This window comes from Erpetoichthys calabaricus, chromosome 10 (genome assembly GCF_900747795.2).
Source record: "Erpetoichthys calabaricus chromosome 10, fErpCal1.3, whole genome shotgun sequence".
Classification (NCBI taxonomy): domain Eukaryota; kingdom Metazoa; phylum Chordata; class Cladistia; order Polypteriformes; family Polypteridae; genus Erpetoichthys; species Erpetoichthys calabaricus.
The window spans coordinates 7,192,113-7,208,566 of record NC_041403.2 but is presented as its reverse complement, the minus strand read 5'-3'; the positions used below and the strand labels follow the sequence as shown (position 1 = coordinate 7,208,566).

General features: G+C 40.6%; 1 protein-coding gene across 1 annotated transcript in view; it reads right to left on the bottom strand.

Moving 5' to 3' along the window:
• pomgnt1 (protein O-linked mannose N-acetylglucosaminyltransferase 1 (beta 1,2-)) overlaps nucleotides 1-16,454 on the bottom strand; it is a 120,374-nt gene that overhangs the window by 27,669 nt on the left and 76,251 nt on the right. Inside the window, exons 14-16 of the mRNA XM_028810805.2 lie at nucleotides 16,123-16,181; nucleotides 4,504-4,576; nucleotides 2,310-2,438 (exon numbers count right to left, since the gene is read on the bottom strand). Coding sequence (XP_028666638.1) covers nucleotides 2,310-2,438; nucleotides 4,504-4,576; nucleotides 16,123-16,181 — 261 coding nt within the window. The remainder of the gene's footprint in view (nucleotides 1-2,309; nucleotides 2,439-4,503; nucleotides 4,577-16,122; nucleotides 16,182-16,454) is intronic.

The window sequence follows — 16,454 nt, the reverse complement described above, 5'->3', positions numbered from 1 at the left end:
AAAAAAATCCAGATGCATAAATCTGTGCATACGCCAAGTTCCATGCACTTCTTTACAAATCCCAAACGAATGTGAAATGTAACGCATGTGCACGTGCCTACAGCCCTACCCCGACTCCTTACAGAATTCTGCATATTTTAACATGCATATGAATATAAATATCACCTTCCATTCAGTGCTTGGTTAAAAAATAATGGAAAAGGCAAGTGAAAAAATTTCAACAAATGTGAAGTGGAGGCAAGGAAAAATGTACTATTTGTTGGCTTAAGCAGTGGTATAAGAAAAGTTTGGCGAAGACACTCGAATGTTCAAGTTCAGACAGTCAGACAGTGTCCAAAAAAAAAAAAAGTGGTCAGATATCACAGTCAACGTGAAAGAGCAAGTCACAGCCCACAGTCTCTTTATTCTGTTTCAAACAGTATTATGAAAACTAACCCCAGTGCAATGGTCAGGCGGTGATGATGCTGCTGTGCAGAGTTTGTCTTCAGGTGCTGACTGCACACACACCTCTGCCTCGGAAACCACTGGGTGACCATCTGGCTGTGTGTTGACAGACTGTTCTGGAGTCACAAAATGCAATAGAGGATGCTGTAAGAGATGTGGCCAATGCACTAAGGAATATAAAGGCTGTAACTATGTGACTCTGACCACAATTTAAATGGATTGGTTAAAAAATAAAAGCTGTTATCTGATTACCTGTTTTTACATTCAGCTAATTCCATTCAAATGAAGTTGTTACGCTGTCTGATCTGGCTGATCATTTGGTGGGTCAGGTTCATCATAGCGCATCTCTTCAGGTACGTGCTTGCACACTGTGACACACTTTCTGTACACTACAGGACAGCACATTAAAAGAGTGGAAATGCTTTCTATTTACATAATCAAATTCATTCTCTGAAGGTGCCTTTAAAGTGTAGCATCGGCGCCTCACGCCTCAATGGACTGATTCTCTGCTCTTTACTTTGAGGTGACTCGCTATCCTTAAAATGACTGCTTGCCTTTTGCCACATTAGTTGGAAAAAGCACCTGCGACTGTGCGGAGCTGCCGTTTTTATAGGTTTTCCAGCTATATATGATGTGACGTCAGCTCATTCTTTTGGTGATTCATCTGTGGCTGATGTAACTTGTCTGGCATCGTTGTTATAGCCATGTGCGTGCAGCTGACCGCTCTGATTACATTTGGAAAACCGGACGTTACCGTGAATAGAAATTTTATGTTTTCACAGTTTAAGGGAATCTGATTTATCTGAATGACAAGTGCATAAAACCATCCTATACAGTTGGCATGGCGCGACTCAGTAATGATAGTCGAATACCCAATCAGTCAGCAACTTCACGTTGAAAAACTCCTGTGGCTCAAAACCCGAGAGTGGACAGAACTTGTAAAGGAGAAGGTACAGCACAAGTCCTCAAAGTCTGCCTTTGTAAAGCCGGCACTGGTTTAGCACACAGCGCCAAAAGGACAGCTAATGGAAACTGAAATCGACTTAGTAGCCAGTCATCATCATCTGTAAATATGCACTCTCTTCTAATTCTTCCATTTGCGATGTCTTATAACAACGCTAAAGCAGCCATGACAGTTGGAACAGTTTGGCCATTCCGTCCACCATTATACTGTTACAGAACGATTACAATCAAGTGAATTAAATTTGTAAACGATATGCAATTAATTTTGGAGTATTTGATAAAACCCGTATCATAGACGTGAATCTAAAAAAAGAAAAGTAGACCACAGAAACAGCAGCACTGTTTTGACGCTGGGTGCCGCCAATTTGCAAAAACGAGAAGAAACGTGCGTACGCAAGGGGGTTACCCTGCCGTGAAAATTTCCGTGGCTTTACACCAAGTTTAGTTTTTATACATGTCGAAGTGAGCATGGAAACAGGCATACGCATCATTTTTGTGCGTACGCACCATTTATACATGAAGCCCCTAGTGTGGAGTGTGAATCACATACTCGAGGACACCAGTGGAAATCGAGGGGGAGTGCAATTAAAAGAGAAGCCAGGAAGCACATTGTTACACAAAGAGTTGTGGGACTCTGGAACAAACTACTGAGACTTGTACTTGAAGCAGAAACCTCAACAACTTTTAAAAAGAACCTCAATAAGATATGTGGACAGCTGAGCAAAATATTAGCTAAACAAAAGGCTTCCTCTCGTTTGTCAAATTACTTATGTTCCTACGCAGTGTAATTTATTGATTGTTTCTCATTTTGAAGTTCCCAACATTGATGGTCTAAAGCACTTCAACCTTAACACATCTCGTTCAAGCATGTAGTTAAACAACTCATTTATAAACTTTCATACCTTCTCTGGTGTTGGCCATTTGGGTTCCAGTTCTTCTTTATAGAGGCTCTTCTTCAAAACCCATCCAAGGCCAGGCATACTCTCCACTCTGTAAAGGAGAGCAGGGTCTTCAGCCGTGTGCTCATAGCCCTAAAGGTAAGCATGGGGTCAGTTATTGATGCAGATCTGCATGACATTCACATAGCTTCACAAATCTGTTCTTTCGTGTGATAGTATCCAATTCTGTGAATTTATTTTTTTTTCTGTTTTATTGATTTTATTAAAATCAAACAACATTCCATACAATAAGTCACATTTTACAAAAATAGGATTTGTGAATAAATTTTGTGAATTTAAAATTGGAAATGGAAAAAGACTATCAGGACTTTCAAGACACCAGGGCACCAAGAATATTCTAATATTTACTGCACTGAAGTGTCAGAGTTAGGAAGGACACCATTTTAAACACACTTTAATAATTACCCACAATTTCTTCATAATATTAAGTGTCTGTGGTAAGATTACGCTTCCTCTTAGACCTCCGCCTTGCTCTCCAGATTAGTGATTCTCAAGCTCGGTCATAAGGCACCCAACTGTGGCTGAAGGTTGTCATTCCAAACATTTTCATAAATCAGTGAATTTCTCTTTTAGGAACATTAGAACAATCTGGACAAGAACAGGCCATTCAGCCCAACAAAGCTTGCCAGTACTATACACTTAATTCTTCCGAAACAACATCAAGTCGAGTTTGAAAGTCCCTAAAGTCCTACTGTCTACAACACTACTTGGTCACTCATTTGACGTGTATTTGGTTCTCTGTGTGAAAAAAAAAAGTCCTAATATTTGGCAAGATTAACCCTTAATATTTTTTACAACTGTGCCCAACATGTTCTTATTGAACTCATTTTAAAGTCACAATCTCGATCCACTAGACCAGGGGTAGGCAACGTCAGTCCTGGAGAGCCACAGTGGTTGCAGGTTTTTGTTCCAACCCAGTTTCTTAATGAGCAATCAATTATTGCTGATGAAACACTTATTGCTTAAGTGATAGTTTGATGCTTCATTTTAGTGGTCTCGCTTGTTAAGTCTCCCCGCCCTTAATTGCTTATTTCAATCTTAAACAGCTGCATTCAGTGTGTTAATGGCTCCTTATTTAGTAATAAGATGTAAAAGACAAAGCAGCCAGAAGTTCTCCATCTTCTGGCTGCTTTGTCTTTTACATCTTATTACTAAATAAGGAGCCATTAACACATTGAATGCAGCTGTTTAAGATTGAAATAAGCAATTAAGGGCGGGGAGACTTAACAAGCGAGACCACTAAAATGAAGCATCAAACTATCACTTAAGCAATAAGTGTTTCATCAGCAATAATTGATTGCTCATTAAGAAACTGGGTTGGAACAAAAACCTGCAACCACTGCGGCTCTCCAGGACTGACGTTGCCTACCCCTGCACTAGACTAATTCCCTTCATAATTCTAAACACTTCAGTCAGGCTTCCCTTAATCTCCTTTTGCTTAAACTGTAAAGGCTCAGCTCTTTTAATCTTTCCTCATAATTCATCCCCTGTAGCCCTGAATCAGCCTAGTCGCTCTTCTCTGACTTTTTCTAGTGCTGCTATGTCCTTTTTTGTAGCCTGGAGACCAAAACTGCACACAGGGCTCCAGATGAGGCCTCACCAGTGCATTATAAAGGTTGAGCAGAACCTCCTGTGACCTGTACTGCACACATCAAGGCGCTATATAACCTGACAGTCTGTTAGCCTTCTTAGTGGCTTCTGATCACTATTGGGAAGTCCATAGCTTAAAGTCCACTACGACTCCTAAATCCTTCTCATAAGGTGTACTCTCGATTTTCCCACCTCCCATTATGTATTCAGACCTACCAAGACCTAAACTTAATGCAAGTGTTAATCGCAGCGCTTTTAATCTTTCCTCATAACTCATCCCCTGTAGCCCCAGAATCAGCCTAGTCGCTCTCCTCTGGACCTTTTCTAGTGCTGCTTTATCCTTTTTGTAGCCTGGAGACCAAAACTGCAAAACGAACTAATTTTGGCTTAAATTAAAATGGTGATGCCCCACAACCTGTGATGACATTGTCAATCAGCAGTGTTCAAGAAAGCGATTAGTTCTACAACACCACCCAACACTACATTACTTGGGCTTAAAGATTAAAGCACAAGCTCATTTTCTGGTTAAACACAACTCCTGTAGTACCTGATCATTCCAGGCAGAAATGCAGTAAATGCTCTCGTCTTCATCCAGCAAATGAATCGTCTGGCTTAGGAAACTGGAAACAAGACAAGATGGTATTACTGCCCTAGTGGGTCAGGCAGAGAATCATACAGTATGTTAACAGTAAATATTAAGCTCTGCTTCACCCCTCACTCCTTCTGGTCCTACAAGTCATCAGATAACACAGACCACACACACTCATCTCAATAAAAGTTTGGCCTTTGTGGTATCCTCTAATTTCCTTACAGTGGGTACAGAGATGAATTCCCCCCCCCCCGCTTCGAAATATTCCCATTTTTTTTTTGCTTTACAGGATTAAATGAAAACACACACAAAAACATATTTCTTCCCAGCTTTACTTACTCAATGAAATCTATAACATCCAAGTGAAAGATACCACAGCTACAGTTCAGAAAAATTATAAAAAATCAAAAACAAGACCTATTGAGATTAATAAAGGATCATCCTCCAATGTCAATGTCATTTTGTTGACCCCCCTTTTAGTTTAATGACAGCCTTGAGTCTGTTGGGATGCTTCTCTATCAGCTTTGCACATGTAGATTGAGTGCCCACTCTTCTTTACAGAACTGTTCCAAGTTTGGTCACACTGGATGGTGAGCGTTGGTGGTCTGCTATTTTCAAATATTTCCACAGATTTTCAGTGGGATTTAGGTCTGGGCTCTGACTGGGCCACACCAGGACATTCACTTTTTTCTCTCCTTCAGCCACTGTGTGGTCAATTTTGCTGTGTGCTTCGGGTCGTTGTTGAGTTGAAAGGTGAACATTCTGCCCATCTTCAACTTTCTGGACGAAGGTAGCAGGTTTTCCTCAAAAATCTGACGGTATTTTGCCCCATCCATTTTTCCTTCTACCCTAACGAGAGCCCCAGGCCCTGCGGCAGAGAAACACCCCCACAACAGGATGCTGCCCCCTCCATGCTTTATTGTAGGTATGGTGTGTTGTGGATGGTGAGCTGCATTTGTTGTACTGTTTGGTATTGAAGCCAAATAGTTTGATTTTGGTCTCATCTGACAATAAGATCTTTTTCCACTTGGCATCAGAATCTTCAAGGTGCATTCTGGCAAAGCTCAAACGAGCCTTAATGTGGCCTTTCTTGAGAAGTGGCTTTTTCCTTGCGACCCTCCCGAACAAGCCACAGTTTTGGAGCACTTGTGAAACTGTTGTCACATGCACACAATGACCACTCTTTGCCATAAAATCCTGTAACTCCTTGGCCTCTTGGTAGCCTCTCTTACCAGTTTTCTCCTTGCTCCTCCATCCAGTTTGGAGGATCCATGGAGGTGTTATGGTTGTCACATATTTTTTGTGTGCTTTTAACTGTTTCTGCCGCTTGCTCCCTTTAGAGTTTATGTCCAAGGGAATAACTGTCTGTTGGGATATCTCTTTAAGGGTAGCGGGGGGCCAAACCATGCATGTGGGTCCTTGCGAAAACGCGCTTTGGTGTGACATAAGGGGAACTGACTTTAAAAGGCAAAGAGGCACGTATTTTAAAAGAGGAGTGAGAAGAAAGATTGTTTAAGAAGGAGCTGGGAAGGTGAATGTAAAAAAGAAGCTAGCGGTAAAGCAAATAAGACTCCGTAATAAGGAAGTTGGTGCACGAAAAAGGAGTGACGGCTAACCTAGAAGGATCTTCAGAGCACACGGCTTTACTTTGCTTTTATGGTGCGTGTGTCGGCCATGGACGGACGTTAACACTGAGACACCCGGGTGAGACGGACTTCATATTTCAACAAAGGAATCATCGGCAGGCCGGTGAGATCACTTCTTTTACATATAGATACAGGATACGAGTCAGTGGAACATATCTGACTTGAGCGCTGGATTTTTTGCAGACTTCCCAGGCCGTGTGAATTGAGACTTAAAACAAAGTTAATATAAAAGGGACTGGGGTACGTGTGGGGAAGGGATGTGTGTCTAATTTATATATATATATATATATATATATATATATATATATATATATATATATATATATATAGGTATGTACTGTGAATAGATTTGTGCCGTCTGTAAATAGGGTATACTACCCCACACGCGGCGTAGCATATGCCGCATAATTATGTATTGATGGGTGAACACTTCCTGAACGACACAGTTGTCCAGATGGGGTGGGTTTGAGGATACCACTGTGAGTGAATGAAAAGATGGACCTCTGGAGAGAGCAACATACAATTTTCTGTGACTGAAAGCGGGATTGTCTGTGACGATGGAGGCCACGCTGGTGAAAGTTACTTCGTCGGTAGGGATAAGTTTCAGAACTTGTTCATTAAGGTGTAGCGAGTCTTTGTTGTTGACACTTAATATAGCTTGCATACTGAGTTGTTCTGGAGTCACAGTTGAGAAACACTTTTTTAATGTCTTTTAAGCACAGGGAAAAAATGAACATGTGAAACATCCGTAATGTAATAAGCCACCAAGAAAAGTAACATTGCAATAATGCACGCTACGACCTGATTGCTGTAAACAGAAGTGAAAACAAAATCGAGGCCGGTGCATTCTTTAACTGCCTTGTAGCGCAGTGGTAGTGCTGTTGTTTTGCAGTAAGGAGACTGTGGAAGATTTTGGGTTCGCTTCCCGGTTCCTCCCTGTGTGGATAGCACTTTGAATACTGAAAACACCGGTATATCAATGTAATGAAGTATTATTATTCTTATGCGTCCAGCGCTCTCACTCTCTCGCGTGTGTGTGTGTGAGTCGCGCTCTCTCTCTCTCTCTCTGCATAATTATTTATAGGCTCACCCGCCTTTTAAGGCGACCAACTTTTAAGTCCACCACTTCTTAAGCCAATTCAATATGTAGATCAATTTGATATTTTATACAGTGAAAAATAAAATTCATGTACCACAACTCACTAATTTGGTTACACTGAATCTGAGTCGCATTACTTTAATACTCGTAGTTTCTGTTATTTTTGCGACGAAATTTAAACTTTTGTTCTATATAATTTCGAAAACTTCCTTGAATACTATATTCGGTGTGAAAACTCTATTAGTGCCTTTTATCAGTTTTCCCTGTTGTGGAGTGTCCACTACATGGACAACTACGTCCTCAGAGCGCTCTGCTCTTGAAAATGTCATGTCGCAAAAGTCAATGAATGACTGCTAATAAAGTGACCAAGTTAGAAGAAGTAAGGCAGGACAAAATTTCTTTGTATGCAAATCTAAAAATAGCCTACCTAATCTCCAAGAACGCTCACAAAAGCAAGGGAACGATGGGAGCACCAGAACTCTGCTCACATCGCGTCGCTTCGTACCACAAGCCGCAAGTAGTTAAGTCTGTGATAAGCGGAATACCGCTACACTTTGCACTCACGGGACGGAAGGACAATCCCGACCGCTTTTATATAGTGTCTTGATGATTTCCGTTTCTTTTCCTTTGTTTCTTTCCTGTGTCACCATTTTATGGCGAGTGTATTATAGAAGTGTTTAAGGGGGTGGCATATTAATTAGTGTTTGTTTAGTTGTTATAGATTTGATAAGGATTGGTTAAAGGGTGTTTATTGTTTGTCTGATTGATTTATAATATATATTCTTTTTGTATGTTCAAATAATTTTTGGGGTGGTTATTTCCTTTTTAAATTCATAAAAACAACTCCAGCTGAGGGCATCAAATTGGGGCTAAGGTTCGTTATGGTTCTGTTCCTAATAGAATTATTTTTCCTAAGAGTAGGAGATTTTTGTGTGTGCCAGGCTCCTCATCCAACTTAAGAGGAACTCGCTACTGAGGGTCCTAGTAGTACCAAACACTTCTTTATGATGGACTTTACTGGGCTCCTTGGGATTGATACAGCCTTTGAGATTTTTTTGTCTCCATCTCCTGCCTTATGTCTCTGTCCACAACTCTACCTCTGAAATCTTTTGAAAGTGACTTGCCACCTACAGTTAGTTGTTTGCTGTCAGTTGCACTACCAAGCAAGGGAATGAATGCTCCAGGAACAGCTTCACTAATCACAGGCGGAAGGAAGTCAGTAACCGCAATGGAAATGGTGGGCACTTACACCTGAGTGATTTTGGGGGGCGGAGTCCTTTATTAATCTCAGTATTTCTTGTTTTTTATTATTTTAAATTCTTCTGAACTGTAGCTGTGATATCTTTCGCTTGGATGTTAAGAGATTGCATTGAGTAAGTAAAGCTGTAAAAAATATTGGTTTGTGTGTTTTCATTTAAGGCTGTAAAGCAAAAAAATGGGAATATTTCAAAGGGGGGGGGGGATTCTTTTCTGTACCCACTATACATTATGACATTGACAACTTATTATATATATTGTTCTTCATTCAAGGTTGTTTTCAGACGCTGAATGGACACATCAAAATGCTTTGTAATGTCCAAAGCACATGACTCACACTTGTCACAATCTTGCTGATTTTGCTCCATCACATACATTTCTGGCAAAAAATATTGGAACCTTTACACTTTTTCAAATAATGCACCAATTAATTAAAAATAAAACTGCTGAAGTTAAAAATATTTTGATCTTTATCTTGTTTAAAGTGGAATGACATAAACGCCTGGAGAAAAAATTTGTAAATTTTATTCCAAACAGAAATCCCACAATGCACTGGGCAAAATTATTGGCACATTTTAGAAGGTATAAGAAACACTTGGATTTCAATCAGGTGACTCTCCTTTAATTTGTAAGTCAACTGTAATGGTGATACGGGGTCTGACGTCACCAGAAAGCACTATGCTTGCTCTGTTCAGAGAATGTCTCTAAGGGGTGCCTAACAGACTTACACCTTTAGCTCCCACTGTAAGGTAGTCACATCTGAGCTAGACATTGCTGGTTCACGGCTGACCGTCAGCAGTTCGCCACTGTGCAAATCTTTAAACTGAAATGCTTTGTGGTGTGTGTTCACTGCAGTTTCATTTGATGAGAAGGGTGGGATTTACAATGTAGATGGGAGGAGCGCATAGTGGAGATGCTGTGTATAAGAGATGAGTGGGCTGAGAGAGACAGTGAGGTCAGCTGACGTCACCAGGGTACAGATGCCAGCCTCTGCACAATTGACTAATGGAGCTCTCCGATTAGCTCATGTTAGAACACTCTAGACGAGAACAGACCATACAGCCTAACAAAGCTCGCCAGTCCTGTCCACTTATTTCTTCCAAAAAAATCATCAAGTCGAGTTTTGAAAGTCCCTAAAGTCTTAATGTCTACCACACTACTTGGTCGTTTATTCCAAGTGTCTATCGTTCTTTGTTTAAAGAAAAACTTCCTAATGTTTGTGCAAAATTTACCCATCACAAGTTTCCAACTGTGTCCCTGTGCTCTTGATGAACTCATTTTAGAATAATAGTCTCGATCCACTGGACTAATTCCCTTCATAACTGTAAACACTTCAGTCAGGTCTCCTCTTAATCTTCTTTTGCTTAAACTGTAAAGGCTCAGCTCTTTTAATCTTTCCTCATAATTCATCCCCTGTAGCCCTGGTGTCAGCCTAGTCACTCTTCTCTGGACTTTTTCTAGTGCTGCTATGTCCTTTTGTAGCCTGGAGACCAAAACTGCACACAAGGCTCCAGATGAGGCCTCACCAGTGCGTTATAAAGGTTGAGCAGAACCTCCTGTGACTTGTACTGCACACATCAAGGCGCTATATAACCTGACATTCTGTTAGCCTTCTTAATGGCTTCTGAACATTGTCTGGCCGTTGACATTGTCGAGTCCACTACGACTCCTAAATCCTTCTCATAAGGTGGACTCTTAATTTTCAGACTGCCCTTTGTGTAATCAAACCCAACATTTTTATTTCCTATGTGTAATACTTTACATTTACTGACATTAAATTTCATCTGCCACAAATCTGCCCAAGCCTGTCTGCTATCCAAGTCCTTCTGTAATGATATAACGGATTCTAAATTATCTGATAATCCATCTATCTTGGTATCATCAAGTTGCAAGGTGGATGGCTTCTGAGTCAGCTGTTGCAGGTTCGTGACTGACCACCAGACTCACCACAAAGCACCTCAGATCAGAGAATTGCACTGTGGTCAACTGGTGGTGGTCAGGCAGGAATACGTGGTGTCTGGCTCAGATGTAATGTTCTTGCAGCGATAGCTGTTAAGATTGAAATACACAGCCACCTATGTAAATTTGATATAAACCGAGAAAGAAAGGGCAGCAGAACTAGCCAGGTATACAGGTGTATCTCAATAAATTAGAATATCATCGAAAAGTTAATTTATTTCAGTAATTCAATTCAAAAAGTATGAAACTTATATATTATATAGATTCATTACAAATAGAGGGATATATTTCAAGCGTTCATTTCACTTCATTTTGCTGATTATGGCTTATAGCGAATGAAAACCCAAAATTCAGTATCTCAGAAAATTAGAATATTGTGAAAAAGTTCAATATTGTAGACTCGTGGTGTCCTACTCCACTCAGCTTATTAACCCAAAACACCTGCAAAGGGGTCCTGAGCCTTTAAATGGTCTCTCAGTCTGGTTCAGTACGCCACACAATCATGGGGAAGACCGCTGACTTGACAGTTGTCCAGAAGACAGTCATTAAGACCCTCCACAAGGAGGAGAAGCCACAAAAGATCACTGCTAAAGAGGCTGGCTGTTCACAGAGTGCTGTGTCCAACCATATTAATGGAAAGATGAGTGGAAGAAAAAAAATAGGGCAGAAAAAAATGGGATAAGCGCAGCCTTGAGAGGATTGTGAAGCACAGCCCTTTCAAGAATTTGGGGGAGAATCACAAGGAGTGGACTGCGGCTGGAGTCGGTGCTTCAAGAGCCCACCACACACAGAAGTATCCGGGACGTGAGCTACAACTGTCACAGCATTCCTTGTTTCAAGCCACTCCTGAACAAGAGACAACGACAGAAGTGTCTTACCTGGGCTAAGGAGAAAACGGACTGGACTGCTGCTCAGCGGGCCAAAGTCCTCTTTTCAGATGAAAGTCAATTTTGCATTTCATTTGAAAATCAAGGAGTCTGGAAGAGGAGTGGAGAGACACAGAATCCAAGTTGCTTGAGGGTCCAGTGTGAAGTTTCCACAATCAGTGATGATTTGGGGAGCCATGTCATCTGATGGTGTTGGTCCACTGTGTTTTATCAAGTCCAAAGTCAGCACAGCCGTCTACCAGGACATTGTAGAGCACTTCATGCTTCCCTCTGCTGACAAGCTTTATGGAGATGGTGATTTCATTTTCCAGCAGGACTTGGCACCTGCCCACACTGCCAAAAGTACCAATACCATGGTATGTATCAGTGGGCTTGACTGGCCAGCAAACTCGCCTGACCTAAACCCCATTGAGAATCTATCAAGAGGAAGATTAGAGACACCAGAGCTAACAATGCAGATGAGCTGAAAGCCACGATCACAGCATCCTGGGCTTCCATAACACCTCAGCAGGGCCACAGGCTGATCGCCTCCATGCCACACCGCACTGATGCAGTCATTCATGCAAAAGGAGCCTGACCAAGTATTGAGTGTGTACGTACATTGACATACTTTTCAGCAGGCCAACATTTCTGTAATAAAAATCTTTTTTTTTTTTAATTGGTCTTATGTAATATTCTAATTTTCTGTGATACTGAATTTTGGATTTTCATTCGCTATAAGCCATAATCAGCAAAATGAAAATGTGTGTAATGAATCTATATAATATACGAGTTTCACTTTTTGAATTGAATTACTGAAATAAATAAACTTTTCAGTGATATTCTAATTTATTGAGATACACGTGTATGATGGGCAGACATCTGAGAAAGTTTGGCCTGTTTACATTTAAAAATAAAAATCCTTAAGGATTTAGAGTTCCAAAGGTATACAGGAGGATGACCGACATTCACTAATGAGGACAAGGGGCAATGGAGGAAATGGAAAGAACTAGTAGTAGGGTTGAAGGAAAGCCAGAAACCTATAATGATTAATGGAAACTAAAGGAAAAAGAGTCAAATAAAGAAATGGGAAATGTTTGGGGGGAAAATTCTCACAAATGAGTTGACAGATTTAGCCTGGCTTTCTACCCACGAGATTTGAGAGACCAACCTGATGATGAGCAAAAAAGTAAGCCGTTCAAGACCCTAAATGTCCCAGAGAAGGATGCAGAAATAAGGAATCAGTAAGGCATGTAATGTGGGATAGCCCCGGGGGCGTAAGAATGAGGAAAACAGTGAAACAGGACTCCCCGGTAAAGACCAATCTAGACTGAGATTTAGTATTATTTGCAAGGTCAGGGAAAAGAAAGGTTGGGAGGAAAGACTTGGAGAAGATTAATGTGGTAAAATAGAGGAGTTTTACAGAGGGCCTGATGTGAACTAAGTAACAAACAAAAAGTTTTATCTCCACAGAGGATGTTTAGAATGATTAAGGAAAACTTCTTTAATGGAAAAGATCACATAAAAAAAAAACAGCAAAGGCAAGATATACAGTAATCCCTCCTCCATCGCGGGGGTTGCGTTCCAGAGCCACCCGCGAAACAGGAAAATCCGCGAAGTAGAAACCATATGTTTATATGGTTATTTTTAGAATGTCATGCTTGGGTCACAGATTTGCGCAGAAACACATGAGGTTGTAGAGAGACAGGAACGTTATTCAAACACTGCAAACAAACATTTGTCTCTTTTTCAAAAGTTTAAACTGTGCTCCATGACAAGACAGAGATGACAGTTCTGTCTCATAATTAAAAGAATGCAAACATATCTTCCTTTTCAAAGGAGTGCAAAGCAAGCAGTCAAAAAAAAAATCAATAGGGCTTTTTGGCTTTTAAGTATGCGAAGCACCGCCGGTACAAAGCTGTTGAAGGCGGCAGCTCACACCCCCTCTGTCAGGAGCAGGAAGATAGAGAGAGATAGAGAGAGACAGAGAGAGAGAGAGAGAGAGCCACAGAAAAACAAAGTCAAAAATCAATACGTGCCCTTTGAGCTTTTAAGTATGCGAAGCACCGGTGCAGCATGTCCTTCAGGAAGCAGCTGCACACAGCCCCCCTGCTCACACCCCCCTACGTCAGCGCAAGAGAGAGAGAGAGAGAGAAAGAAAGTAAGATGGGTAGCTTCTCAGCCATCTGCCAATAGCGTCCCTTGTATGAAATCAACTGGGCAAACCAACTGAGGAAGCATGTACCAGAAATTAAAAGACCCATTGTCTGCAGAAACCCGCGAAGCAGCGAAAAATCCGCGATATATATTTAAATATGCTTACATATAAAATCCGCGATGGAGTGAAGCCGCGAAAGGCGAAGCGCGATATAGCGAGGGATCACTGTACTTTTATATAGTGTTTTAGTTTTACATTAAATTTTTTATGCAATGGGCATGCCTTGGCTTATTCTCCAAGGAACTGCACTTGGAAAAAGGAAAGGAAGCCGAAAGAAAAAAGCTAATAAGATTTTATTTTTCATAACTGTTGTTATAGGATACAAAATAAAACTAGATAGCTAAAGGAGTAAGTCCATTAGTCACCCACAGAGTCCACTGCTAATCACTCTGAGCGGAGCGTTTCCTAGTAATGTAAGCTGATCTGTCCACTCAGGCCCCACCATCCTGCACAGCAGCTTATCATATCAAGTCACCTGTGATGAAAAGCAGGTGCCTACAATGTAAGTAAGCACACATTCAATTCAAAAGCCAATCTCACCTGAACGCACTCCACAGTTGTACACAAGAGGACTCGCCCGGCTTACTTAACAATATTATAGCCAAAATACTCGTTTCGGACATTGTGAGCAAACAACAAGAGTACAGTGGAACCTCGGTTCACGACCATAATTCGTTCCAAAACTCTGGTCGCAAACCGATTTGGTCGTGACCCAAAGTAATTTCCCTCATAGGACTGTATGTAAATACAATGAATCCGTTCCAGACGGTACGAACTGTATGTAAATATATTTTTTTTAAAGATTTTTAAGCACAAATATAGTTAATTACACCATAGAATGCACATCGTAATAGTAAACTAAACGTAAAAACATGGAATAACACCGAGAAAACCTTGAACAACAGAGAAAACTAACATTGCAAGAGTTCTCGCCGTAGCCTTACAACTCGATCGCTGTATAATCACTTTTTTTTTTTAATTTTTTTTTTATGAGTTTTAAGCACAGGGGAAAAAAAATGAACATTTGAACAAATCCGAACTTTATTTAAAAACCAACCACAAGCAACCAAGAAAGTAACATTGCAGCAGTTCATGCTATAGCTTTACAACCCGATAGCAGGGAAAAAAAATGAACATTTGAAAAATCCGTAACTTAATAAACAACCAAGAAAAGTAACATTGCAACAATTCACGTTATGAACCGAAAAACTAACATTTGAAAAATCCGTAATACAAAAATTAACCATAAACCACCAAGAAAACTAACCTTGCATGAGTCGAGTTCTGGCATGAAGTGAGGAGGAACTGGGTGGAGAGGGGGTTACAGTGCTTAGAAGCCATGGTTAACTGCAAAAGCACACAAAATACTGTAGAGCACAAAGAGTTCACAGGTAAAGCACGCACTTCTGACTGAGAACAATGAACAGGGAGAGGCTGAACACGTGCTTAATTGGGTGGAGTGGTGGCTCTGAGGCTAAGGATCTGCGCTGGTATCCTGACGGTTGCCGGTTCGAATCCCCGTCACTGCCAAAAGAGATCCTACTCTGCTGGGCCCTTGAGCAAGACCCTTAACCTGTAATTGCTCCAGGGGCGCTGTACAATGGCTAACCCTGCGCTCTGACCCCAAGGGGTATGCGAAAACTAACAAATTTCTAATACGAGAAATCGTATAAGACGAAATAAAGAACAAAAAAAAAAAAAATACAGTAATCGGCGCATACGAACCGGAAGGGAAATGAAATGGAGCACAAAGAGTTCACAGCAAAAGCACACACACGTGTCTGAGCGAGAACAATGCAATACGTGCGGAAATCATCAGCGCGCACAAACCGAAAGGGAAACTGGCTTGTTCGTATACCGAGTGTGTGGTCGTGAACTGAGGCAAAAGTTTGGCGAACTTTTTGGTCGTAAACCGATTTGTACGTGTACCGAGACGTTCGTGAACCGAGGTTCCACTGTACCTGACATTTGGAATATACGATACAAGCCATTTAAGAATACTTTAGGGACATTTTGATATTATGTACTGCTCTTCAGTGTGGGTCCCCAATGAAACCATCAGACATTGTATCATCTCTGTTTGCAATTAAATGGATTTTTTTTTCTCAGGCATCCCTATTAACACAAGATAAGTAACAGATAAAAAAAATATATATAATTTATATTATTGTGTGGCGTATCCCTTTAACATACACATCTTATCTAAGTAATGTATACTTTCACTTTCCTGTACCTCCTTTTTTTTGCTCAGTACCTGTCAATGCACTCATTTATAATAATAATAATTCTTTGCATTTATATAGCGCTTTTCTCACCGCTCAAAGCGCTAAGCAATTGCATCTTCCAGTATATTTTCATAAATCATTTGGTAAAAGCTGTCATGATCATTGTAAGTAATAAGGGCTATAAAAATAAAAGATTGACTGTCAGCAGCACTCAAATCAGTAACCTTAAACAGAAGTAAGTCCTCTGTGATACAAGTCACATGAAAACAAATTGACTAGCATCAAAACATCACTTAGTTCAGTTTACCTGAAGAAATCCACTGACAAGTCCAAGTCTTCCTCCAAGACTATTGCATACTTTGCATCCTAATTAAGAAAAAATAAGCACAATTTAAATACAGAAAATCAATACATAACTTACATATGTACTTATTCCGATACACACTTGTTTGCCACTTTAATAAAGCCATCTTACTTGTAATGACATCAGTTTGTTCATGCAAATAGAAAATTGTGAGGCTGCAGTTCAGTCAATAAACTATGCAGACATGGTCAAAAGGAGTAATTGCTGTTCTAGAAAATATCAGAATGGCCAGGCCTTGTGATCCAAGTCGCTTTGACCAAGGTATGATTGCTGCT